The sequence below is a fragment of the Phodopus roborovskii genome, unplaced genomic scaffold, assembly GCF_943737965.1.
Source record: "Phodopus roborovskii unplaced genomic scaffold, PHOROB, whole genome shotgun sequence".
Classification (NCBI taxonomy): Eukaryota; Metazoa; Chordata; class Mammalia; order Rodentia; family Cricetidae; genus Phodopus; species Phodopus roborovskii.
The window spans coordinates 1,513,577-1,541,472 of NW_026126469.1; the positions used below are offsets into that span (position 1 = coordinate 1,513,577).

The window sequence follows — 27,896 nt, forward strand, 5'->3', positions numbered from 1 at the left end:
CTTTTACACACACACACACACACACACACACACACACACACTTTGGTTTTTTGAGACAGGGTGTATGTATGACCTTGGCTGTCCTGGAACTCACTTTGTAGACCAGGTTGGCCTCGAACTCACAGAGACCCACCTGCCTTTGCCTCCCAAGTGCTGGGATTAAAGGCATGTGCCACCATTGCCCAGCTTCACTCATACATATTTAACATTTAGAAGCTAATGTCAGTATATGCAAGAAAACATATTTGTCTTTTTGGGCCCATACCACCTCACTTAATATTTTCTAGATTTATCCAATTTCCCCCAAATTTGGTTATTTCATTCTTGTTTATGGCCAAATAAAATTCCATTTGAGTATATGTACCATTTTTAGCCTCCTCACCCCTAGGCTGAGTCGGTAGAAAGGGCCTAATTAGCCCTGGTGTATCTAGAGATTACTATGTAGATACAAAAGGCTAGTCTTGAACTCATAAAGACCTGCCTACCTCTGCCTCCTGAGGAGTAGGATTAAAAGCATGCACCAGAATACCCAATTCCATTTATCTCTAAATGAATATATGAGGATGATTTCATATTCTTCCTATTGTGAAAAGACTGGAAATGAACATCAATGTTTAAGTATCTCTGTGGTAGGATAAAGAGTCCCTTGGGCATATAATAATGAGTGTCTTTCTGTCTTAGTCAGTGTTCCATTGGTGTGAAGGAACACCATGACTAATGCAACTCTTACAAGAGAAAATATTTAATTGGAGCTTGTTTATACCTTTAGAGGTTTAGTCCATTATCATGGCAAGGAGAATAGTGGCATGCAGAAAGACATGGTGTTGAAAAAAGACCTCTACATCTGGATCCATAGGCAGTAGGAGGAGAAAGACTTTGGTCCTGGCCCAACCCTAGTGACGTACTTTCTCCAGCAAGGCCAAACCTACTCCAACAAGGCCACACCTCGAAATCCTTTTCAAGCAGCACCACTGTCTGATGACTAAGTATTCAACTATATGATCCTATGGGGCCATTCTTCCCCACCCCACTTGGGCTTCTGGATCGATCTATCTATCCATCTATTCATCTATTTATCTTCTCTCATATGATACATCCCAACCCCAGCCCCCTCTATTCCCCATCTTCTCATCCTGACCCCTCCCCTCTCCCTCAGATCCACTGCTTTTTTATCTCCCTTCAGGAAAAAGCAGGCCTCCTAGTGACATCAATGGAACAATAACAAGATGGCTAGTTCCATGTACGTTGAGGGCCTTGTGCAGATCCTTACAGGCTCTTCAGAAAATTGGGAGTCTATCTACCTCAAGATCCAGCTATACCACTCACTCAAGGGCATATACCCAAAGGCCATTCTTACTCAAACCACCAGACACTTTCCTACTTCAAATTTTGAAACAGGGTCTTTCTTTAAGCCTGGAGCTCAATGATGTAAGCCCCAGGGGTCCTCCTACCCCCACCCTCTCTTCTTCTCCTTCTGACAAGTTCTCAGGCAGAGTAAGCTGGTCTTGAATTCACTATACAGTTGATCCTTTTCCTTTTTTTCCTGTGTGCCAGGATTACATTTGTTTTCTTGATGGCACCCATTCTAATTGGGATGTGGTATAATCTCAAAGTTCTTTTAATTTGCATTCCTATGATGGTTTAGGATGAACACTATAAAAATATTTATTATCCATTTATATTTCTTCTTTTGAATACTGTAACACAATGTATAAAAGACCCAGAGACAGATATTGACTTGGGATAAGTTATCTGTACATATGGATCTTTCAAAATAGTCTTTTTACCTCCACTATTATTCTTTGCCCCTGTATTCTGCCCATAGCAATCTAATACATATTAGGCACAAATATGAAGCAGACACTATTCTAGTGGTCACAAACTGAGTGGAGAGAAAAATAGGCAGTGTCCTGAGGAAGCTTCCTATTTGGTACAACCTGACTCCTCAGAGGTCTGCCCCTACCAAACAAAGTAGCAGCACTAATGGTAGTAGTCAACTTATATTTGCTACATTTCAAAGTAAATTAGAAATCTGAACACAGGCTGGGCATATTGGCACATGCCTTTAATCCTATCACTAAGGACCTTGAAGCAGGTGGATCTCTGTGAGTTTAAGGTCAACCTTGTGTACATAGTGAGTTACAGAACAGTTAGAGAGCTACATTGTGGGACCCTGTCTTGGGAAAAAAGGGAGAAAAGAAGGGAGGGAGGGAGCAGAGAGAGAGACAGAGAAAGGAATTTGCATAACCTGTCAAATAATTTCACCTATGTATTATTAACTAGAGACTGACATTTTAGATTTTAAAAAAGATACAATATATACAATGAATATATACAACGAATAGCCAGAGTTCTAACAAATATACTCAACCAGTGTAACCCAAGCAACTGTTGGGTTAGAGCCATCACTATCATCACCAATCATCACCAGAAAACTCCCTCAACCCTTACTTAGAAATCTTCCATCTCACTGGTTGTCCCAGAAATCCAAGCTGAACTGACTGTTCTCCCACTGAGGTACTAACTAGGCGGAGCTTACTTAATTCTTGAGATCAGAAAAGATATGACTTATTCCGGGTAGTATGGTCACAGAATACATGACAGTTCAGTTTTTCATTTAATAAACATACACATGTGTACACAAAAATGTCAAATATTTTACGTTTCCTAGATTGTTCTCACATACTATAAACCCTAGGTATAATGTAATGAATAAAAATCAGGATTATACTTAACAGGGATCACAGCACTGTGGTTGGGCTATCTGTCAGTCAGAAGACAAGAGCAGAATACTTTTTAAAAGTAATGTCACAAAGACACCTCTTGTGTGGGTGTCTTATACTTACAAAGTATCTTCACTTGTTTTGTATTCAGTATTTGTATTCAGTAATTCCATGGAAGCAGAAGGCTAATAATACTGAATTAACTTGTCAACAAAGAACAAATATATTTACTATCATTCCATCAGGAAAACCACCACAGATTTAATAAAGTTAGTTCTCAAACAAGTTTGTTAACATGTTGCCTAGTGTATGTTTGACAAGTCAATGTGGTCCCAATGAAGGGATTCATTGCCATAAAGAAATGAAGAATCTGTTGAAAGAAACACAGGAAATCAGCTTACAGACCCACCTGCTGCAGGTGGCCTGGATAGGAATAAATAGTGATGTGCTCATTCCTTATTCAAAACTATGCTCTTTATAAATCCCAAAACCCAAGCCAAGTCCCAGGTGGCACAGACAGGCTAGCCACCCACTGATCACCCACAGCACAGAGAACAGTTGATCCCAGATGGTACTCTTCAGTTTATTTGAACAGAAATGTTTACCATTCCAACGTTTCATATCATCAGCTAGCTACCCACCAAAATTATCTACTCCTGCAGAATGTGTGGAATTTCCTCATTTGTAAGATTTGGAAGGTTCCAAGTACAGACTATATTCTCAAAAAAAAAAAAAAAACAGTGCATGCCATTATATCCAGTGACTCAGTACATTCCCCTAGATTATCAGGGCACAGTTATGTGGAAATACCTAATTTATATACTAAAAGACAAACATGTTTGTGCTGAATACAATGCCTTATGTAATTCTGGGAATTATGATATAACAGCTTAAATAGCCTGGTTCTTAATCTTTTACTTGGATGCCAAATCAATGCTATTACTGATTTATATTTACCCATCATTTATCTTTAAAAAGCAGTATTTGTCCTTTTTGGGCCTGGGTTACCTTAAGAAGATTCATTTCTAGCTCCATCCAATTACCTTAGAACTTAATTTCTTTTTTTGAAACAACTGAGTAATATTCCACTATGTAAATGTACCACATTTTCATTATCCACTCATCAGGCTATTTCCAAATTCTTGACACAGATCTAGCTCAAACTTCCTGAAGAAGCATCACACTGATTTCCAAGTTTGAGCTCCCATTTGAAATGAGCAAGTGTTCCTTTCCTCACATCCTTGCCAATGTGAACTGTCATTCGTTTTATTGATCTGGACCATTCTGACTGGTTTAAGCTGAAGTCTCAAATATGAATTTCCCTGATGGCTAATGACATTGAACATCTAAGTGTTTCCTAGCCATTTGTGTCTCATCTTTAGAGAACTCTCTTCTTTGTTACATACCCCAACTTTAAATTCAGTTATTTCTTTTCTCGATATTATTTTTAGTTCTTTATATATTTTAGATATCAACCCTCTTCAGATATATAACTGATAAAGATATTTTCCCATTCTGTAGCCTGCCACTTTGTCCAAATGACTGTGTCCTTTGCCACACATGTTCCCATTTATTGTCAGTCTTAGTGCGTGTGCTATTGACATTCCTTTCAGAAAGACTTTTCCTGTGTCAATGAGTTCAAAACTATTGAACCACTTCTTTTCTATCAGATTCAGGGTATCTGTTCTAATGTTGAGGTCTTTGATACACTTGGAGTTGAGTTTGGCTCAGAATGATAGATATGGATCTACTTGCATTTCTCTATATGCAACCATTCAATCAGACCTGCACCATTTCTTAAAAAAGTTGGCTTTTTTCTAATATGTATTTTTGGCTTCTTTATCAAAACTCAGGTATCCATAGGTGTGTGGAATCATGTTTGGGTCTTCAATTTAGTGCAATTGATTAATGTGCCTGTTTTTATGCTAGTACCATACTGCTTTCATTAGTATAGCTTTGAAATACAACTTGAAATCTTGGACAGTGACATCTCCAGCAGTTCTTTTAGTCAGGGAAGAAAAAAAAAAAAAAAAAAAATCCTGAGGCTTTTGTGTTTCCATATGAAGTAGAAAATAACTTATTCAATTTCTGTGAATAATTATATTGGGATTCTGATGAGGACTGTGCTGAATCTGTAGATTGTGGTAGGATGGACATTTTCATAATATTAATCTACTGATTCACAGCATGGGAGATCTTTCCATCTTGTGTCTTCATCAATTTCTTTCCTTAGCATATTAAAGTTTTTATACTATATCTTTCACTTGCTTGCTTAGAATTGTTCCAACATAATACATACCTACATACATACATACATACACACACACACACACACACACACACACACTCACTCACTTTTTTGAGGCCATTGTGAAAAGTACTTTTCCCCTAATTTCTTTCTCAGCCAATTTGTCTTTTGTATATAGAAAGTGTTGATTGTGTATCCTGCTACTTTACTGGAAGTATTTATCAACTGCAGAAATTTACTGGTGGTGTTTTTAGGGTCCTATCCACAACTAACAAGTGGGACCTCATAAAACTCAACAAAACAAAACAAAAACAAAAACAAACTAAAAATGCATCTTCCCTATGAACCAGTTATACCACTCCATGGTGTAAGCCTAAAGAACTTGACAAACTACTGCACAGGAACTTGTTCCATCTTTTCACGGCTGCTCCATTCACACTGGGTAGGAAATGAAACAGCTTAATATCCTTCTACAGATGAATGGATAGTGGAGATGTGTACATATACACAATGAATACTATATTCATCTGGAAATAAAAGCATAATCATGAAATCTGAAGGTTGGACTTAAAACACATTATATTGGGAAGGAGAATGTCATATGTATTCTCTCAATCGCAGTTAATGAAAAAAAAATGAGAGGGGGGATGTGGTACATTTACACAATGGAGTATTACTCAGCTATAAAAATGATGATCTCATGAAATTTTCAGGCTAATGGATGGAATTAAAAAAAAAATCTTGAGTGAGGTAAAAATTCAGACTCAGAAAGACAGAGTATGTATTCACTCATAAGTGGATATTAGATGTAAAGCAAAGTATAATCAGCCTACAATTCACAGCTCCAGAGAAGCTAGGTAACAAGGAAGACTCTAAGAGGGACACATGGATCACCCTGAGAAGGGAAATTAGATGAGATCTACAGGGTAAATTGGAGATGAGGGGGTAGTAAGGGGGATGGAAGGGGGCATGAGAACAGGAGGGAATGAGATGGCTATGGTGGGGAAGAACACAGTTTAACAGCAATGAAAGAGTTATCTTTATAGAAACAGTGACTATGGGTTTAGGGAGAAACCTGGTGCTAGGGTAACTCACAATAATCCACAAAGAGGACCCCAGCTAAGACTCCTAGAAATAGTGGAGAGGATGCCAGAATTGGTGAATACCCCAACTATCATCATAGAGCCTTCATCCAGTAACTGGATCATGGAACCAGTTGTAGAGAACCATAACCAAGAACTAGGCTGAGCTCCAGGAATCCAGTCAAAAAGAGGGGGGAAGTATACATGAGCAAGGGAGATCAAGACCATAAAGGAGAAATCTACAGAGACAGCTGAAGCAAGCTCGTGGAAACTCATGAACTCTAGACCTATAACTGTGGAGACTCCAGAGGACTGAACTAGGCCCTTCATATGTGGGTGAAAGTTGTGAAGCTTTGACTATCTGAGGGACCCCGGGCAGTAGGACCACGATATAATCCTGGTACATGAGCTAGCTTGTTGGAGTCCACTTCCTATTGTAGGATGCCATGCTCAGCCTTAATGCATAGGAGAGGGGCCAGGCCCTGCCTCAACCTACTGTGCCAGACTATGTTGACTCCTCATGGGAGCCCTTATCATGAGGAGGAATGGAATGGGAGTGGACTGGGGGGTAACAAGGAGAGTGGGAGGAGGTATGGTAGGGAGAACTGTGGTTGGAATGTAAAGTGAAATTAAAAAATAAAAAATGCAAAAAAAAATTAACATGAAAAAAATCAGTAGCCTTCTTCTATACAAATGACATTTATATAGACGAAAAATAAAATCAGAAAAAATAACCTTCACAACAGCCTCAAAAAAAAAAAAACTTGGAATAACTCCCAATCAAGGAAGTGAAAAAGCGAAATGTATAACAGGAACTATATGACAAGGCATTAAAAAAAAAATTAAAGACAGGGTTAGTATATAGAATATACAGAGAACTAAAATAATCTGAATATCAAGAAAACAAATCCAATTAAAACATGAGACACAGAAATAAAAGATGGAAAGCAAATAGCTGAAAAATATTAGCCATCAGAGAAATAAAAATTAAAACTTCTATGAGATGTCAGCTTAGCTAATCAGATGGGCAAGATTAATATTAATTAAAGAAACAAAAACAGATATTCTCAAGGATATAGGGAAAAGTAACACTTATTTATTACTAGTCAAAGTGTAAAGGGGTACAGCTACTATTTAAATCAGTGGAGATGAGAGAAAAGAAATCTAGAAATAGGTCTACCATATGAAACAGCTTATACTACTCTAGGGCACATACCCAAAGGACTCTACGTTTTACTACAGAGACACGTACTTGTACATGTTCATTGCTGTTCTACTCACAATAGCCAGGAAAGGGTAAATCCATCAACTGATGGATAGATAATGAAAATGTGATATATTCACACATTATTCAGCTGTAAAGAACAGTGGAATTATGAGATCTGAAGGTAGATGGATAGAGCTAGAAGCAATCACCCCTGAGTTTGGTAATCCATACCAAGAAAGGCAAATATTATATGCTAAATTGTGAGTGTTAGTTTTTAACCTTTAGATATGTAGGTTTCATTTGGAATGATCAGAGGCTAGATAGCTAGTAAGTAATCAGAGAGTAGAAGGGATTCTTCCAAGAAAGAGAAATAAAATATATTGTGATCTATCAACAGACGAAGAAGATAGAATTAAAGGGGGTGTGGGGAAGGGAAAACAGAATAAAGGAGGAAATGAATAATTAACACTAAAGATGTCTTTTAAAAGCCATACAGAAACCTATCACTGAAGAAGCTTCCTAAACACATTTTTTGAGCAGGCATGAGGAGGGGAAGCAGTCAACAAGCTATTCACAACTGATAGCTGCTGAAAAAGAAAAAATCAGTTTCTTTATTAGAGTAACATTGGATATAGCCACCACAACCCAGGACAACCTCCATGCTAGTAGGAGTCATAAAATGCACTCTTATGTTTGTTAAGTGAGACAAAGCTTGGTGGGGAAGAAGGTAGGGCAGGATCGTGGAGAGGGAAGAATATGATCAAAATATATTGTATGAAATTCTCAAAGAATATAAAAATATTATTAAAAGTTCAGTTTATTGATTCACATTTAATGTAATCATTTATAAAAAGTTCACTGTCACTTTATTAACAGTTTGCTCTGTCATATTCTTTTTAGTTCTTCACATTTTTTTATTTTTGTAACATTTTAAATTTTCATTGTTCTAAATTTTTACTGTATTGTTTTTTTTCTTTCTAAAAATATTATTATTATTACTATTTGTGTGTGTGTGGAACATAAGTCCATGCATGCCATGGTAAATGTCAGAGAACAACTTTTTAAAGTCAGTTCTCTCCAACTACAACTCAGAGGCTTTTGAAAGGGAGCACAGAAAACTAATACAGTGGAAACTTATAACATATAAAGCCAATCTAAATGAAGTCTTAAAATAATAAGGGAGATGGAATCCCAACTGGCCATCTATTGTCACCAAACAAAGCTCCTAATATCAGAACTGGGTTACATCCAATTGTGCCTTTTCCAATTGTATTGTTGGCCAAAGGATTCCCAAGGAAATCCCCAAACATCCCAGGCTGTTAGCACAATAGGTTGCTCTCCACAAACTGACAGCAAGACCCATTGCTGAAGACAACATCCACACAACTCATTGAACATGATCGAGCTAGCACCTACATAGAACATTTACCTCTGCATTCTAGTATCTTTGTACTCTGCAGGCTACCAAAAGAGAAATGCATACATCAACTCCACCACAAAATCTTTGATCTACAATGTTGTCCTGCAGAATATGCTAGTGCAATGGTGGCACAAAGTTTGAAGGAATAGCTGATGTCTAAGGGAAAGTGAGGGAAGGGGAGGGGAGAAGAGGCAAGGGAAGGGGAAAGGGAGGGAAAGGAGAAAGGAAAGGGGCAAGGAGAAAGGAGAAAGGAAAGGAAGGAAAGGAGAAAAAGACAGGAAGGAAGGGAGGGAAGGAAGGAGGGAGAGGGAGAGAGAGAGAAAGAGGGGTGGTGATAAAATGACTCCTAATGATATTCTGCTATTCCTGTAGATCAAAACCTTGCTCAGTCATCAATAAACTTACAGAAACTAAAGCAGCAAGCACAGGGCATGTGCAGATCTACACTAGGTCCCCTGAATATATATTATAGCTTTCAGCTTAGTGTTTTAATGGGACTCCAGAGTGTGTGAATAAGTGGGTCTCAGATTCTTGTGCCTATTCTTAGGGCACTTTGCTTTCTGTTGGTTTGATTTGTGTCCAGCCTTAACTTGATGGTTTTTGTTTTATCTTATTATATTTTATTTTGTTATATATGGCTGTTACCTTTTAGAGACCTGTTCTTTTCTAATGAGAGACAGAAAGGGAATGGTATAGTTGTGTGAGGTCCTCCAGCAGATAGGGCTGTGGAAGGGTCAGTCCAGCTGGTCTCTTCCTGGGCCTGAGCAGGATGGAGTGTTGACAACCCAGACTCCACCCCACCCCTAGTCACCAGAGATAACCACACTGTAAGCTGGATCTCATTTTATTGTAAGAGGCAGGAACTTATATATCATTGAGAAAGTGGGTGGGGACCTCAGGATGGGTTGAAGTGTAAGGACCAATAATATTCCACCACGTTAGCAGTAGCTGGACAGAGGCAGACTGCTAAACTCAAATCAGACTCAGGAAGTTACACTGAGTTTATTAGGCTTGAGTCTTTTAAGGCCCAACATAGTTGACTGTATTTTTCTGTTCTACTGGTCCCCCTGGACCCGTTTCTCTCCCGTTCTTGGGTCCTTGAAGCTGCTTATAAAATAACCACTCAGAGGCTAATATTAAATATAATTGTTTGGTCAATAGCTCAGGCTTATTAGTGGCTAGCTCTCTATTACAAATTTACCCATCTTTAATCATCTGTGTACCACCATGTAGCCACGACATACAGGTTATGTTCTGGCATCTTACCTCTTTGGCAGTTACAGGGCACCTTCCTGACTCTGACTTTTTTATTTCTCAATCTGTTTGGATTTCCCACCTAGCTATATTTTGTCCTGTCTTAGGCCAAAGCAGCTTTATTTATCAAAAAAATAAAAGCAACACATATTCATAGCATACAGAAAGACATCCCACATCAGAGTAAATCTGGATAGGAGGGTAGGTGGAGATGAACTGGAAGGAGTAGAGGGAAGGGAAGCTGTAATCAGGACATACTGTGTGAGAAAAACAAAACTACCGATATTCAATGAAAGGAAAAAATACAGTAAAGCGAGTCCCTCCTCTGTGGTTTCCAAGCATCTAACTAAGTTGTCAAACTTACACATCAAGCGCTTTTACTTGTTGAACCATCTCATGGCCCTTAGTCATTTTCTTAATTGTTTTTGGGATTCAAAACAATATTCTATACTTCTAAGAACTTATCTTGGCTTATACCAAGTTTCAATGCTATGCAAGAATCCTGATCTTATGCATCTCTATCCCTCTTTTCTTCATGCTGCTATTGTCATGGATTATTCTTTATACATTATATATCTATTAACATAGATTTATAGTTAGTGTAAAGTACATTTGCATAATCATATGTGACAAAAATATAAACAGTATCAAAACTATATATATTTTTACCATTATTTTCTAATGCTGGGCAGTGGTGGCACACACCTTTAATCCCAGATCTCAGGAGGCAGAAGCAGGTGGATTTCTTTGAGTTTGAGGCCACCCTGGTCTACAAAGTGAGTTCCAGGAGAGACAGGGCTACACAGACAAACCCTGTCACCAAAAACCAAAACCCAAAACAAACAAACAAAACCCTCCAAAACAGTAATATTACTATTGTCTTTTTTTTTTTTTTTTTTTTTTTTTTTTTGTTTCAAGATGTTGCTATCTTTTTATTTTAGCCTAAGAGAGACTTTTTAAACAATATCTAACTGACAATTTCCATAAGTACCAGCTTTGTTTGACAGACAATTTTGGTTGCCCTATAAGAGAGCAGAACATGACACTGCAAGCATAATATCAGTAAAGGTGGCCTTAATAATAGTACATTGGCTGCCGCAGTCACAGAGAAACCTCTGCATGAAGATTCAGTCCGAAAGTGAGTCCTCCTGAATTATTCTCTGGCTCCAGAGAAGAAACTCACTGTAGCATTTGTATGACTGAGGGATCCATTTCAAGAAAAGGCCTGAGAGTGGAATATTCTTGAGTTCAGAAAACATGATCAATCACAATCCAGTGTCCTTGGGGATACTCTGTTGATGTCTAGAGTGAGAAATGGACGCAAAAGCCCATCGCAGAAAGAGGAAAACTTCCTAAATTTTATTTTGTGGAGACCTTGAGCTATTGATAGTACAGTGTTTGGTAAGTGACTTTGATGTCTCTGAACCACACTCCTGACCTACAATTATTGCTGGTGCGGCACTGGACAATGTGCAGCCTGAAGGCAATGAACTGCTCAGTTTCTGCAGTTCCCTTTCAGTGGCTGAATTTTGTTTCCAGGGATGAGTCAGAGTTCCTGTGACTTTACATAGTTTCACAAAGCTACTAAAGAAATCAATAATCTGTTTGGTCTTCACATTTACAGAAAGCAATCACATCACCTCATGGTATGCTGACCTAGAAGGACACATGTGAAGGCCCACAGGATCCAAAACTCATTGGGATTAGCAAATAAGCAAACCTGTGACATTTCCACAGAAAGTGTAGCCCTGTTACTGACAACACACCATTGAGTGCTCTCAGCACTCAGAAATCAGCAACTGTCTAGTGGGAATAGACATAAATGACAATCAACCCTACATACCACATAACCTGGAAGATTCCAGTACTAGAAAACCTGGAAAGAAGCTGTTCAAGTGAAAGTTCTATAGCTTATGACTTATTTTTCTTTATTTTTATCTGACATTTTTACTTTTAAAATCATTTAAATTAATATTTGAATTCATCTTTATTTGTCTTTCTCCAGCTAGCCCCATTTTGCTTCACCATTTTCATTTTATTACTTACAACTTATTGCTAAATAATTTTTAGATTGATTCTATATTATTTTTGCTGCTTTCCTTTAATCACTATTGATGATACAGTGTTTTTTTTTTTTTTTTTCTTAATTATTTCTCTGTATTAGTTAACTTTCTTGATGTTGTGACCTGGAAATATACCCAGCAAAAAGAATTTAAGGAAGGGAGGGTTTATTTCAGTATACAGTTTAAGGGTCTAGCCCATCATAGCAGAAAGGCATAGATGCAGGAGTGGAGATGCTCACACTGCACAACAATCACTTCATGTAGTCTCACTCACCATGGAATGGTAGCCAAGAAACCCTGGGTAAGTCTTCCCTTCTCTGTTAAACCTTTCTGAAAAGTTCCCTGGAGCTACATTCTGACATATGTATCCATACATAAATACAGTCAGGATAACAATGAAGATTAAAAATCATTAATATCTTATGAGTACTTTTTCCTCATGCTGTCGTTATGATATCTTATTTTGGCTTCTCTGAATGGTATTGAACATGTAGCCCTCTGGAAAATCTATTCAATGAGACCATTGTATCAAAGTGGAAGAGATATTTACAAGAAAAGTTGGGCAACACAACACCAGAAGTACTCAAAAAGTAAGGTAATGTGACATGACTTCTCCAAAAGGTTGTAACCCTTACAGTCCAAGAGGGAGATGGAGGAAAAAAAAAAAAAAATTCAAGGCTAATTTTAAAAATGAGCACTGAATTCAATGAAGACATAAATAGCTGAATTAAGCAAAACAGGGTATGATGGTTTGAAAAGGGATGGTAACATACACTCATGTGTTTGAATGCTTGGTCCACAGTTAAAAGGTGTGACCTTGTTGGAGTGGGTGAGGTCTTGCAGCAGGTCACTGTGGAGGTAGACTTGGAGGTCTTATATATGCTCAAACTACACCTTGTACACAGGTCTCTTCTGCTGCCTGCAGTAGCACTAATAATATAGACCCCGAGAGAGATATTGAGGTTAAAGATGAAGATCAGAAAAGCAAAGTAGCCAGTCACCTGAAAGTTCTCACCTCCACCAATGCTCAGACCAAAATGGTGATCCACTGAACCTTAGACTGCATCTCCAGATTGCTCCTGAGACTGCACTGAGCTCCTTATATTCTCTAGTACTGGGATTAAAGGCATGAGCTCTGTTTCTCTTTTAGATTTATTCACTCTCATGTGGTCTTAAATTCACAGAGACTCATCTGCCTCTGTCTCCCAAATCCTGGGATTAAAGGTGCATGCCACCACTGCCCAGCTTCTATGGCTGTGAATAGCTTTGCAATCTGATCTCTATGCAATACATCACCACAGCCTACAGATCAAGATGTAGGCTCTAAAGAAAGAAATTAAAGATACCAGAAAATGGAAAGATCTCCCATGCTCTTGGATAGGTAGCATAAACATAGTAAAAATGGTAATCTTGCCAAAAGCAATCTACAGATTCAATGCAATCCCCATTAAAATCCCACCACAATTCTTCACTGACCTTAAAAGGATAATAATCAACTTTATATGGAAAAGAAAAAGACCCAGGATAGCCAAAACAACCCTGTACAATAAAAGAACTTCAGGAGGCATCACCATTCCTGACTTTAAACTCTACTACAGAGCTATAGTTCTGAAAACAGCCTGGTATTGGCACAAAAATAGACAGGTAGACCAATGGAATCGAATTTAAAATCCTGATATTAACCCACACACCTAGGAACACCTGATTTTCGACAAAACAGCTAAAATTATACAATGGGGCAAGGACAGCAACTTCAACAAATGGTGCTGGCACAATTGGATGAGGGTATGTAGAAGACTGCAGATAGACCCATGTCTATCGCCATGCACAAAACTCAAGTCCAAATGGATCAAAGACCTCAACATCAATCCGAACACACTGAACCTCTTAGAAGAGAAAGTAGGAGGTACCCTTCAACAAATTGGTATAGGATACCGCTTCCTGAACATAACTCCAGGGGCACAGACACTGAGAGCAACAATTAATAAATGGGACCTCTTCAAACTTAGAAGCTTCTGTAAGGCAAAGGACACAGTGGACAAAACCAAATGGCAGCCCACAGACTGGGAAAAGATCTTCATCAATCCTATATCCGACAAAGGGCTGAACTCCAAAATATACAAAGAACTCAAGAAACTAGGCAACAAAACAACAAATAACCCTATTAAAAAATGGGGTACAGACCTGAAGAAAGAATTCTCAATAGAGGAAATCAAAAAGGCTGAAAGACACTTAAGAAAGTGCTCCACATCCTTAGCTATCAGGGAAATGCAAATCAATACAACTTTGAGATACCATCTTACTCCTGCCAGAATGGCTAAAATTAGAAACACCAATGACAACTGGTTTTGGAGAGTATGTGGAGAAAGGGGAACACTCCTCCACTGCTGATGGGAGTACAAACTCATACAGCCATTCTGGAGATCAGTTCCTCAGAAAAATGGGAATTAGTTTACCACAGGACCCGGCAATCCCCCTCTTAGGCATATACCCAAAGGATCCACATCCATGCTACAAAGACATCTGTTCAACTATGTTCATAGCAGCACTATTTGTAATAGCAAGAAGCTGGAAGCAACCTAGATGCCCCTCAATTGAAGAATGATTAATGAAGATGTGGCACACCTGCACACTGGAATACTACTTTACAGAAAAAAATAATGGTATCGTGAAATTCGAAGGCAAGTGGATGGCACTTGAAGAAACCATCCTGAATGAGGTAACCTAGTCACAAAAAGAGGAACATAGTATGTACTCACGCATATATGGAATTTAGACCTAGAGCAAAGGATCACCAGCCTATAATTCACACCACCAGAGGGAAAAGGATACAAGGTGTATTCTACGAGATTCATATAAAGTCCCTCACAGAACTGGGAAGGGACAAGTCCCCCAGAGCACAGGGGAAGTGGGGGAGGCAGCGAATGGAGAGAGAAGTAGGAGAAAGAGAAGGGGAGGAAAGGAAAACACATGTGACCAGGAAGATTGAGCCCGGTTAGGAATAGAAGACAGGAGAGAGAGAGAGAGAGAAACAGAGAGAGAGAGAGAGAGAGAGAGAGAGAGAGAGAGAGAGAGAGAGAGAGAGAACATAAAAGAGGGAGCCAATATTGGTTGAAGATAAAATTGAACACAAAGAAAGGTCTAGAGAACTACAAGACTGCTGCCAACTAACAATTTGAGCTTCCGTGGAAAGACTACCATAAATGCCCTTCCAGGAGAGTGAGATCAACAACTAACTTATCCATGGAGCCCTCATCTAATGTCTGCTAGAAACAGGAGCAAACACCCATACGTAAACACTGAGTCGAACTAGAACCCAGATGCAGATTGAGAGGACAAAACCAGGCTGCAGAAACACATACAGACAGCTTACCTGAACAAGGAGGAGCTAACGGGCCACCAGACTGATAGCTGGGAAGCCAGCATGGGACTGACTCAGGCCCCCCTGAATATGGGTCTCATCCAGAAGGACTGAGCAGTCTAAGGGACCTCAGGCAGTGGAGCCAGGATGTATCCCTGATGCACAAAAGGACCTTGCGAATACATCCCACACGGAGGGATAACTGCCTTAACCTAGAGACAGGAGAGAAGCCCTAGTCCCTACTTCAAATGACCTGTCAGATTTACATGACCCCAACTGGATGGCATTGTCCTACATATGGAATTGGGGTGGGGGATGGGAGGGAGGGTGGTTAGGGTACATGTGAGAGGGCAGAGAGGGTAAAAGTGAGGGAGGCAGGGAGGGAGGGAAGGAGAGGGAACTGGGATTGACATGTAAAATAATAAATAAAAAAAATGCTTTGACCCCAAAATTTAAGTTCAAGGACAAGTTACTGGGGAGAAGGATTTCTATTTGTTCCCACAGAAAATGAAAAGCTGTGGATTCCTTCCAGACTAATGTGGTTTGATCAAGCCAGACCGCCTGAAACAGAGTACCAGGTGATCCTACATTCAAAACAGCTGGACAAAAACAGCCTTGCAGACTACAGCCAGGATTTCTGCATCTTCTTAGAATCCCCCATGACAGCGCCCCTTACCAGCAGGAAGTAGTTTGGAAAGAACGACGCCCAAATTCCCCAATATTATCTATAAATGTTTGTTTTCATTTAAATGGACTTGGTTATAAAAAAATTTAAAAAAAGAAGATATTCAGAATAGAGAAGAAATCCAGGATTAACTCCAAAGTAGAATGGAGAAGACTTGGAGGAACAAGATGTTGTCAAGAGCTAAATGTTGAGATGTATGTGTTTAATCCCAATACTCAAGAGGAAAAGCCTGGACTACATAGATAATTTCAAGCTAGCCTATAAACATGGTGAGACCCTGTTTCAAAACAGACAAACAAAAATCAATAAGAAAGCACAAAAATGGTTGCCAAGTGTAATGAGCTCACTGTTAAAAAGGACACTTTCATAAGCAAGTAAATGGGTACTTGACAAATTAAAAAAAAAAAAAGATGTAGAGCTCTCAGCTCCTTCTTGGGCACCATGTTTGCCTACATACCACCATCTCCTGCCATAATGATAATGTATTAAACATCTGAAAGTATAAGCCAGACCCAATTAAATGTTTTCCTTTATAAGAGTTACCTTGGTCACAGTGTCTCTTCACAGCCCTATAAACCCTAAATAAGACATGGGCATAATAGATTTCAATAAATTACAAAAATAAACAGAAATAATAAATGAAAAGTTCAGTAAGTCAAAATCAAACACAACAAAACCTTATTAGAAAGCCTCACCAAAAGACTAAATCAAGCAGAAGACAAGCTGATGAATTATCACACTCAAGTAATCAGGGGAGGGAGGGAGGGAGGGAGGGAGGGAGGGAGGGAGGGAGGGAGGGAGGATAGATCAATCTAAAACCTTCGGGAAAATTTGGACAAAGAAACAGGTAAGTAGGCTAAAAGTACAGAAAACAGATGCAGAGAAATAAAAAATTTCCAAATGTTGGAAAAGACAAGAACATTTAGTTATGGGAAGAATACAGAAGCTTAAGCACTTATAACTAGAAAATAAACTCTCAAAAGTTATATTGTCAGTTTCAAAAACACAAAACAGAGAAAATTGCAAGAAAGAATCCTGAAAACACTAGAAAAACCACAAAAATGCTAGCTGAATCTTAGCAAAAACTGTTTGAAGACTAGGAGGACATGTAATAATGTATTTGAAGGCCTAAACAATAATTTTCAACACAGTATATCCAGAAGCTACCCCTCAGAATTGAAAACAAAATAAACTGAAGGAATTCATGACCACATTATCAAAATTATTTAAAGAAACCCTATACATTAAGAAACAACACAAGCACAATTATATGAATATATGTGCAACACAGTATCTCATAAAGAGTAGATAATTAGAAAAAAGCCAACAGAGGCTGCCTCCATCACCTGACTCCAAACTCAGACTCTGTATGTCCCCCTTCTGGTTCTAGCCTGGTGAGTACCACCTATAACCCCATAATTGTTTTTCCAAAAAGCCCCAGATTTAGCCTGGGTCCCACAGTATCCTAGCCTAATCTGGTCACTGGCAATTTGTAATAGTTACCACAGGGTGCACAATCTCTTGCCCCAGCCCAATCATATCACTTCATCCTGCACCTCAGCCAACATCTAGACTTCTTCCAGGAATTGCCTACCTTTTGCACACTACCACCCCACTCTATACCCAGACTTGCCAGATCCTCCCCATGGGGTAGCCTGATGAATATGCTTCAATACACCATACTTGTTTTTTTGAACCCCACCAGATCTATTTTGGTTCCTACAGCTAGTACCACCAGCACCTTGCAGCAGCCAATCTCAAGGCTACAAATGGGTTACACATACTGTGCCCCTGCCTAGTCCTCCTGAATCACAGTCAATGTGTAGGTTTCCATCAGGACCTGCCCTAACTTCATGATCCTTTGAAGTGCCTTCACCACCCCATTCCATACCCAGACATTCCACAACCCCCTCCAGAAAGTCTAGACTGCTCAATACCTCTGACCTTTTCATGAACACCTTTTCTACAATCTACGAGATTATGTCTGAGTCACATAAGCAGTGCACCCGCCTGGCTTATCTTTCTTTGCCCTCACCACAGAGCAAGAAGCACAACCTGTATGCCAGCCCTGTCTCTGTCTACCTGATTTCATTAAACTCAAGCCATTTCCAACCTCTAAACCAAATCTTCCCACACTTCTCCCCTTCTCCTTTACCCTGCTTCATCTACAACATACGCAGAACTAACAATGTTCTTGTGCCTGGATCTCACTGCAGGAATACCAACAATATTAATAAACAAGCCACTTTCTTCTCTCTAAACCTACCAGTCCTATAGAAATGCTTGCCCAGTGAGAATTATGCAGATCAACTCCAGTGCACAGAAATAAAAATAATCATCATAAATCACCTTAAAGTTTAAAGAAGACACAAACAGCTCAAGAAAATCAAGGAAAAGGAGAATAATGAGAATAAACATCTGAGTGATGAAAAAGAAAATACAAACATAAGGCTGATGGAGAATCCAGGACTTGAAAATAAACTAAATAGACACAGAAACACTAAGGAGGACTCAAGCTGAAATGAAGTTGGGACTGAAAAACCCAACGGTCCAACTACAAAACTCAAAAGAAAGCTTTACAAGAAGAAATAAATCAAGTAGAAGACATGAGGTCTCAAAGATAAAATAGATAATTTAGACCAAAAAGCAAAGACCAAAAAGCATGGGAAAGGAACACAAAGGAGGGATGAAACCTACAGTCCTATCTAGCAATGAGGCTAATGAACCAGGATAACATCATAACCCTATAGGTGCAATAGTATATCTCTGCCTGAGTTACATGCATTGTAGTATTTTAGGTAAATAGTTAATAGTATGATTCCATGTGGATTTTTCAGCCATCTATATTGTTATTTGGCCTCCCTCCCTTTCCCTCCTGTATTTATTCCCCCCTTTCCTATTTCCCTATCAGATCACTTGTCTCCTTCTATTCCCATTCTTCTTTATTTACCTTGGCACTATCTAATTGTTCCCTAATTGAACTAAACACCTAGTTAACAAGGAGACTCTGCCTGGTAGTAGAAACTTAGCTAACTACACAGTGCTAGTGGAGATTGAAGGAGACCCCACAACCACTAATTCATTAAACTAGCATAGTAACTAACAATAATCTATAAACATTTGCTCTTATACCACAAGTAAGCAGTCTTCATCTCTCCTCAAGGAACTTTCTCTTTGCAACAGAGGCAGACCACTACAATTTCAGAGGCTAGAAACATGGCTCAAGGGGTTAAGACTTCCTACTGCTCTTACAGAGGACCCAAGTTGGACTCCCAGCACCCATGCAGAGTGAGTGGCTCACAACTACCTATGACTCAGGAATCAGATTCCCTCTTCTGGCCTCTGAGGAGAAACTACACTCATGCACATACAGTCCCCAAATCTTCACAGACAACAGATGCACATGTGTAATATTAAAAATGGTTTAAAAACTCCTGACTCTATGTAACAATATATAATATAGCTCAAGAAGCTCCTCAGGACATTGCTTTTTAAGTTCCTTTGGGCCATGTAGAGACAGAAAAATCATTTGGTTTACCTGAACACAGAAAACATGATCACTCTCATAGTAGGTATAACTCCTGTGTTGATGTCCCAGGCACACGGCACTAAAAGGTAGTTAAGTCAAAGTGAGCTGCAGTGTGAGATCAACTTAATCTGACAGGTCCTAAGACAATGAAAAGTCTGTACATGGATAGACATCAGGGGTAGACACACACAGGAAAGATCCTGAAAGATGACACCAAGTGGGTTATGTTACAATGGCCAAGTAGACAATTCAGAGGAAATCTATCTTTCTGGTAACTTGACCTTGGCCATTATCTTACATAATTGGGAGAAATACATTTCTATTGCTTAACAAGATGAGTTAGCATTTTGTTAAGGTAGCCCAAACAGACTAAGCAGCTGTACGAATTTATTGGCTGCCATTGAGAGGATGACCAAGGTAATAGTGCTGCTTGTACAGCCCAGGAGATCCGACTATCTCATCTGTCTATGAATATTATGGCTTCTCCTTCCCTGGGGGACCTTGAACACTGACCTGTTTTGTGATAGGGACATTGTTCTAGAAATGGAGATATCATCTACCACTATCATTGAATTAAATCACTGTACATTCCAGACATGTACAGCAAATAGTTTAATTTACTTCATGCTGATGGCTATTTAGGCTGTGTGGATTTTAAGGGTGTGGTGGCTTGAAGGAGAATGGACTCCAAGAACTAACACATTTGAATTCTTGATCCCTAGTTGGTGGAAATGATTGGGAAGACTTAGGAAATATGGCCTTAGGAGAAGGTGTGTCAGTGGGGGACGGCTTTAAAGTTTCAAAAATCCCTTCCATTCTGTCTCTGTCTCATGAGATCTCAAAGTTACTTTGTCAGTGTGATGCCTGCCTGCTTGCTGTCACGCTACCTGCCATGATGGCAATGAACTCTAATCCTCTGAAACTAGAAATCTCAAATAAAATTTTTATGCTGTCTTATCCCAATAGAAAAATGAAGACAAAGGGTTAAGCAAGCTTTTTAAACAAAAGTAGGTAATATATTGAAGGTCCTAGCAACTGATTATAGTTATATATCTAACTTGCTCTCTCCCTATCTCCCTCCCATCCACCCACCTTCTTCCCTCCCCACTCCCAGTAGTAGGTAATGCCAGGCAGGTGCTTCAGTACTGAGCTCAACCCCTAACCCTGATTTCTTTTGATGTGGCCATTTTAAGAAAACCACACCAAGGGACTCTGAGGAAATTCATGACATTACCTTTATTTCACATACTTTCACATCTGTAGGTTTGCCAAAATGCCTGATGACAGCATTCAAATATGATGCCACTTGCCCTGGTTATCACAAGCATTCTGGATTCTTTTCCTTGAGAGGAAATCCATTTCTTAACAGCATGGCACAGCATATAAAAACAACTAGACTTCACATGACATTTCTGGGTCAAATACAAGATTCTCCCCAACCCTCCTTTTAAGTCTACACTACAATTAGGTAGCAAAAAATACTCAAAGAATAAAAACAAAAATATCCATGGGCAAAAGTATTAGAAGGTAACAAGAGAGCTGGAGAGATGGCTCAGAGGTGAAGAGCACTGGCTGCTCTTCCAGAGGTCCTGAGTTCAATTCCCAGCACCCATGGTGGCTCACAACCATCTATAATGAGAGCTGGTGCCCTCTTCTGACATGCAGACATACATGTAGACAGAACACTGTGTACATAATAAATAAATCTAAAAAAAGAAGGTAACAACTTTCACACAAGATCCTAAGAATCATGAAGAGGTCACTGTATACCAGAAATGATCACTGGCCATGATGCTCTAAAAGACCTCCTCCTGTGGAAGGTAAGCTTAATGTTTAACATCTGTAGCCAATCCCAAATCCAATATTGTAAGAATTTCACAGATGAAACATTTTACCAATAGTTAATAACTAATATACATTAATTAGGGTAAAAGGGTCAGCCAAAGAACCAACCAACCCATGAGAATGAAATCTAGTACCCTGACCCTGAACCCAGAGCTAGTGAAAGAAACACATCCTAGATCTGAAATCTGAGACAGGGAAAGAAACACTTTTAGCCCTGAGCCCAGACCCTATGAAACACATTCCCTTAGCCCCCAAAATAGAGCAAAACAGCTAAAAAGGGCCAATGAAAGAAACAGTTTGGCCCTGCAACCAGAGCCAACTCTGCCCCTGACTAACTAAACTAACCAATCCCTGATCAGGAAAACTAACCAATCCCTGAGCAGAAAAATCTCCTAGGAAAACTCCACCTCTAAAAAGCCCTATATGAGTCCCCCTACCAGTTCAGTTGCTGGTTGTCCTTTACCACCCCGGCAAAGGCAGTCACTCTCCTAGACTCCTCCTTCCCAAATAAATCTCTTTCTTAATAGATTTTTAGGTGAAGATCTTCTGTCAGCACAGAAAAAAATAAGAATCTTTGCCGAGACATTCCCTTGGGGGGGAGAGGGGGGCTGAGCAGAAAAGCCAGAAGAAACATTTACATCTGCTAGGAAACTCTTTTGGAAGTTGAGCAGAAAAAGTAATTTGCTGACGAACCTGATTGCTATATTTCTGCAGGAACCTTCCCTTTAGCTAAGTGAAGCAGAAATAACATCATGGGCCTGAACAGAAAAAAAGAAGTGGATGGCTCTGCTAGGATGTTCGCTTGGGGCAACCAAATAGAGCTCAGTTGTAACAGCTCTCTCTAGGAAAGGAGCAGGATTGCCATATCCTGTGGGGATGCCATTCCCTACCACACCCCAGCTTCAAGTACAGTCTGACGTCCCAATAAGTCAGGATACCTTATCTAGCCTACAAAGCTGTCCTATTACAACTTCAGGTACAGCCTGACTTCCAGACAAGTCAGGATAGCTTTCCCTCCAGAGTAGTCCTATTGCAGTTCCAGCCTTCAGAGTTATCTCTTTACAGCTCCAGAGTTGTAACACCTGCTTACAGGTAAGCTTAATGTTTAACATCTGTAGCCAATTAAAAATCAAATAATCTAAGAATCACATAGATGAAACTTTTTACCAATAAAGTTAATAATTAATATCCTTCAAAGCAAAAAAGTTGATTTTTTTTTCATTGTAAAAACTAATCTTGAATGAGGTAACCCAGTCACAGAAAGAGGAACACAGTATGTACTCACTCATATATGGATTTTAGACCTAGATCAAATGATCACCAGCCTATAATTCACATCACCAGAGGAACTAGGATACAAGTTGTATTCTAAGAGATTCATATAAAGTCCCTCACAGAACTGGGAAGGGACAAGTCCCCCAGACCTCAGGTATAGTGGGGGAGGACAGCTAATGGAGAGAGAAGTAGGAGAAAATGAGAGGGAGGAGAGGAAGGCATGTGCGACCAGGAGGATTGAGCCTGGTTAGGAATGGAAAATAGGAAAGAGAGAGAGAGAGACAGAGACAGAGAGAGAGAACATAAAAGAGGGAGCCAATATTGGATTGAAGATAAAGTTGAACACAAAGAAAGGTCGAGGGAACTACAAGACTGCTCCCAACTAACAATCTCAGCTTCCGTGGAAAGGCTATCATAAATACCCTTCCCGGAGAGTGAGATCAACAACTAACTTCTCCATGGAGTCCTCAACTAATGCCTGTTGAAAACAGGAGCAAACACCCATACATAAACACTGAGTCAAACTAGAACCCAGAAGCAGATGGAGAGGACAAGACCATGCGGTAGAAGTACATAGAGACAGCTTACCTGAACAAGGAGGAGCTAAGGGCCACTAGACTGATAGCTGGGAAGCCAACAGGGGTCTGACTCGGACCCCCCTGAATATGGGTCTCAGCCAGAAGGTCTGAGCAGTCTAAGAGACCTCAGACAGTGGAGCCAGGATGTATCCCTGGTGCACAAAAGGACTTTGCAAACATATCCCCCATGGAGGGATAACTGCCTTATTCTAGAGATAGGAGAGAAGCCCTAGTCCCTACTTCACAGGACCTGTCAGATCTACATGACCCCAACTGGATGGCATTCCCCTACATATTGTATTGTGGTGGGGGGTTGGGAGGGGAGGGTGTTTAGAGTGCATGGGAGAGGGTAGAGAGGGCAAAAGGGAGGGAAGGAGGGAGGGAAGGCTTGGGGGGAGGGAGGGAGGGAGGGGGAACTGGGATCGACATGTAAAATAATAAAAAAAAAAAAAAAAAAAAAAAAAAAAAAACGCTTTGACTCCAAAATTTAAGTTGAAGAACAAGTTACTGGGGAAAAGTATTTCTATTTTTGTTTCCACAGAAAATGAAAAGATGTGGATTCCTTCCAGACTAATGTGGTTTGATCACACCAGACCGCCTGAAACAGAGTACAAGCTGATCCTACATTCCAAACAGCTGGACAAAACAGCCCTACAGACTACAGCTAGGATATCTGAATCTTCTTCGAATCCCCCAAGACAGCGCCCCTTACTAGCAGGAAGTAGTTTGGAAAGAACGACGCCCAAATTCCCAAATATTGTGTATAAATGTTTGTTTTCATTTAATTGGACTTTGTTATATAAAATTAAATAAAAAATACTCTATATGCATAAAAAAATGTATGAAATTCTAATAATAATAAAACTATCTTTAAACTAAAAAAAAAACAAAAAAAACTAATCTTGCAAGCACAAGAAAGCAAACATTATTAGAATTGCTAGCAAATTTTGGTTCAGTAATAATTATTTATGCTCCTAGAGTTCAAACTATGTTGTTTTAATCCATTCTTTTTATATTTCCCTATTGTCTATTCCCTATTGTCTCATAAGACCTCTTAATACACCTATTTTACCAAGAAGAATAAGAACAACAAAAAAAAAAAAAAAAAAAAAAAAAAAAAAAAGGCCAGATCAAAAATCACACAAACATATCCTTTGGACAAGAATCCTCAAGTGGTTGTTTTTCCTACTCCCTAAATCCAAATTATAACACCTATGGTTCAAAAAGGACAAAATTCAGTACTTCTGTCACAGAAGATCCACGTCACACCCTGGCTTTCCTCCCTTAGCATTTCTCTAATAGTCACAGAATTTTTCCTAGTCTTCCACTATGAGGCAGATGCACAGTTGACTGTTGTTCTCAGTTTGTTGTACTCACCAAGGAGGGAAGATATAAATGATGTCCTGAAGATGCCCCCTTAGGTGGTCTGCAGTCTCTCTGGTAAAAAGAACCTTCAGGCAGGCTCCCAGTCTAGGACATATTCCCCTGGGAGAACTGGTGGTTGGTGGTCCTGCTAATTGCTCACATAGTGCAACTTGCATGGTACATTCCTCATGGAGCTCTAGGATTTTCACAGTTAATACACCAGATTTTCTGCCTAGAAGTTGAAAACAGAACATGGGGCGGGGGAGAGAGAAAAATCACATTTAGAAGCATTCTACACATTCTGTGAACAAATATCTATACCTGTCTCACCTGTTCTGGTCAGAAACTCTGCACCAGTGACAGAAAAGGAAATTAATGCAGGGAAGTTCATGGACTGCTGGGTGTCTGGAGTATGGATTTTAAAGGGTAGAATTTGATCTGGACTCCAATAGTATCTTTCTTACAGAATTGGCCAAATAACATAGATTTTAACTCCTCCAATTTCTCATCTATCAAACTGATCATGTCACTTGCTCCAGTAAATATCTGAGCAAATTAGAGGATAAACTAAGGTGAACCAATGCAATAATAGTTATGGACACATGTTGTACCAATGTAAAATGTATGCTTGTATTAGGGTGGGGGGTTATATTAAAACACTGAAGAACTACCCTCTGTGTCTTATGACAGAAGTCACTGTCTGGGGCTTCATGATCAGCTATTTTATTGGGTACTGGCTACCCAGCTCAAGTCCAGGTAGTCAGTTGCCACAGGTTCCTGGTCTTGTAGCTACAATATTTGCTGTGCATCATACTAGACATGCAGAGCTACCTTATCAGGATGAAAAAAGTAACAAATACTCAGAGGTTAGAGTACACAGAAGTCCTAAGAGTTCATGAAAGGTAAACCATTATACAAGCACTCAAATAGTATTGGAGAACAGATACCTACAGTTCTATCATTAAAATACACGTAAAAACATACAATGAACAGTTTAGTAAGTCCTAACAGTATTTCAAATAAGATAAAGTCTTCTCAATATCCACAGCACCTAATAACTTGGGGGATAAACAAATTATTTTACGTTAACTATTATATCCTGAGCACCACAGATATATGATACCATGACAGGTTATCAGCACTGGTGACCACAGCTGTAGGGAAGGGACAGTACAGTCCTGTCCTTAGGGCAGAGTACCACCAGGAGTTCTGAGGGACACAAATAAAGAATGCCCTTGTAGAATAAAACAAAGTAGTCTCAATTGGGATAAGATCTGTCAAATTATGTGCTGGAAGCAATCTCCTAATTTAAGCTCAAGAGATGTGAATACCAGAGACACTCATTTTACACAGAACACTGTTTAGCAATTTGGTGAATGGTTCAAAAAAAAGGTCATTTCTATGCTGCTAGGGCAATATTTTCCATAAATGTTGGAGCACTTAACCAAAATATCACATCATCCAGGAAATAGTTTGAGTAACTGCCACAAACAATTACTTGGGAACCTTCTCAAAAGCCATAGTAGAAAGATTTTTAAGAGCCATAGGCTAAAGAGGACCTGAGCAAACTGTCTTCTCATATGACAGGACTGCTGTACTCATGAACTCAGCAGCTCTGCTTGTGTGTACAAGATCTGCACGAAGTTGAGCTAGCCAGTACGATAGCATGGTGTGGGAGTGAATTCTTGAGCCTAAACCCATGGATAGCTAGTGGCTTCTGGGGAAGGGACAGTTAGTTTTCTTTAAGGATATGGCTCCTAGTAGGTTGATCATGCTCCAGTAAATGTCAACACAACTGGGCAGCACAAATTGGAGTCACAGACCCTTATAAAACAACAACAAAACAAATACACAAAAAATTAGAACATAAAATTGGGGCCTGGGGATAAGGATGTGGGGGTCAACTTGGGAGGAGTTAGGAGAAGAAGCTGAGGACAAACATGATCCAAATACACTGTATGAAAATTTTAAAGTATAAAAATATTATTAATACTGAAATTAAAAATTACCCAATTACCTTATTTGTATTTCTCTAATGATAATAGCCTCAATTCATACAAACACACACACACACAGACAACTGAGAATCAATGGGAACACAGTGAATACAGGACATGTGCAATGATTATAGTATTGGCTTTTCAAAGCATTCAGTTTTCTTTTCTTTCTTTCTTTCTTTCTTTCTTTTTTTTTTTTTTGGAGACAAAGTATCTCTCTATAACCGCTCTAGGCTGTCCTAGAACTCATTCTGGAGACCAGTCTGTTCTCAAATTGACAGAGACCCGCCTGCCTCTGCCTCAAAAGTGCTGGGATTAAAGGCATGCATCACCACTACACAGCTCGAGTCAGTTTTCTTATTCAATCTATGGTAACTACAAAAAACAGGTTGATAGAAATAGAACTTGTGTAAGGTTGCTTCCTCAAGTAATGCTGTGATATTATAGTCCTAGGGGCTATAATAAAATTACAGAAACAATCAAGGAGTTTAAAAAAAAAAGCATATTACCAAAATGCCAGACAGGATACACCCATAGGTTCAATAATGTTATGATTATTTTAAGTACAACACTTGCCTTTCCAATTGAATTTAAGGCCTATTCCACAGGAGGAACTCCTGTCTGGTACTTTTGCCAGAGCAAAAGGCTATGGGGGGTAGGATATAGGACCTAGTAGAGAAGGAACCTCTGTTGTTTTGTTGAATGAATGTAATATGTGTCAAGTTATTTCTGAACATTTGTGTTTCTACCCAAAGAATTATTAGTGGATAAAAACTCCTTTTGTAGACTGGGTGTATTTGAGAATTCATAACTACTGATAAAGCTCCTGAGAGCAAGTGATGTTGCTGTGGCACAGAGGCCCAATGCTTAGTCACTGTCAGGCATCTCTATCACTCTGTCCAACACCTAGATCATTATAGAAAAAGGAAATAAAAAGAATATAAGAGCTGGAGGAAGGCGTGAGGTGTTGTGTAGCAATTTATTCTTGGAGGGAACAGAAAAACTCATGAAGGTTCCAGAAGTAGAAGAAAGAAACCTTCAAGTAGTATTAAATTCATGAAACTAACAAAATTCACAAGGCCCCTCTCAAACATTATAAAAGTAGTAAATGATCCCGGGAGAGAGCACTAACAAGTTTGAGTTGCCTCCAGGAGACTTTCTGACCTGTCTATGCAGCTCCAGCATTACAGCTCCCACTAGTTGTCACTCAGCTGGGGTTGGCTTTTGGTGATGCCTTTGAGTGATCCATGCTCTGTAAGACACC

The 27,896-nt window shown here is 39.4% G+C and overlaps 1 protein-coding gene across 3 annotated transcripts in view; it reads right to left on the reverse strand.

Annotated features, from left to right (window-relative positions):
- Spidr (scaffold protein involved in DNA repair) overlaps positions 1-27,896 on the reverse strand; it is a 217,360-nt gene that overhangs the window by 109,721 nt on the left and 79,743 nt on the right. For all 3 annotated transcript variants that reach the window (XM_051190979.1, XM_051190978.1, XM_051190980.1), the window contains one exon: positions 24,648-24,867. In XM_051190979.1, the coding sequence (XP_051046936.1) occupies positions 24,648-24,867 (220 nt within the window). The remainder of the gene's footprint in view (positions 1-24,647; positions 24,868-27,896) is intronic.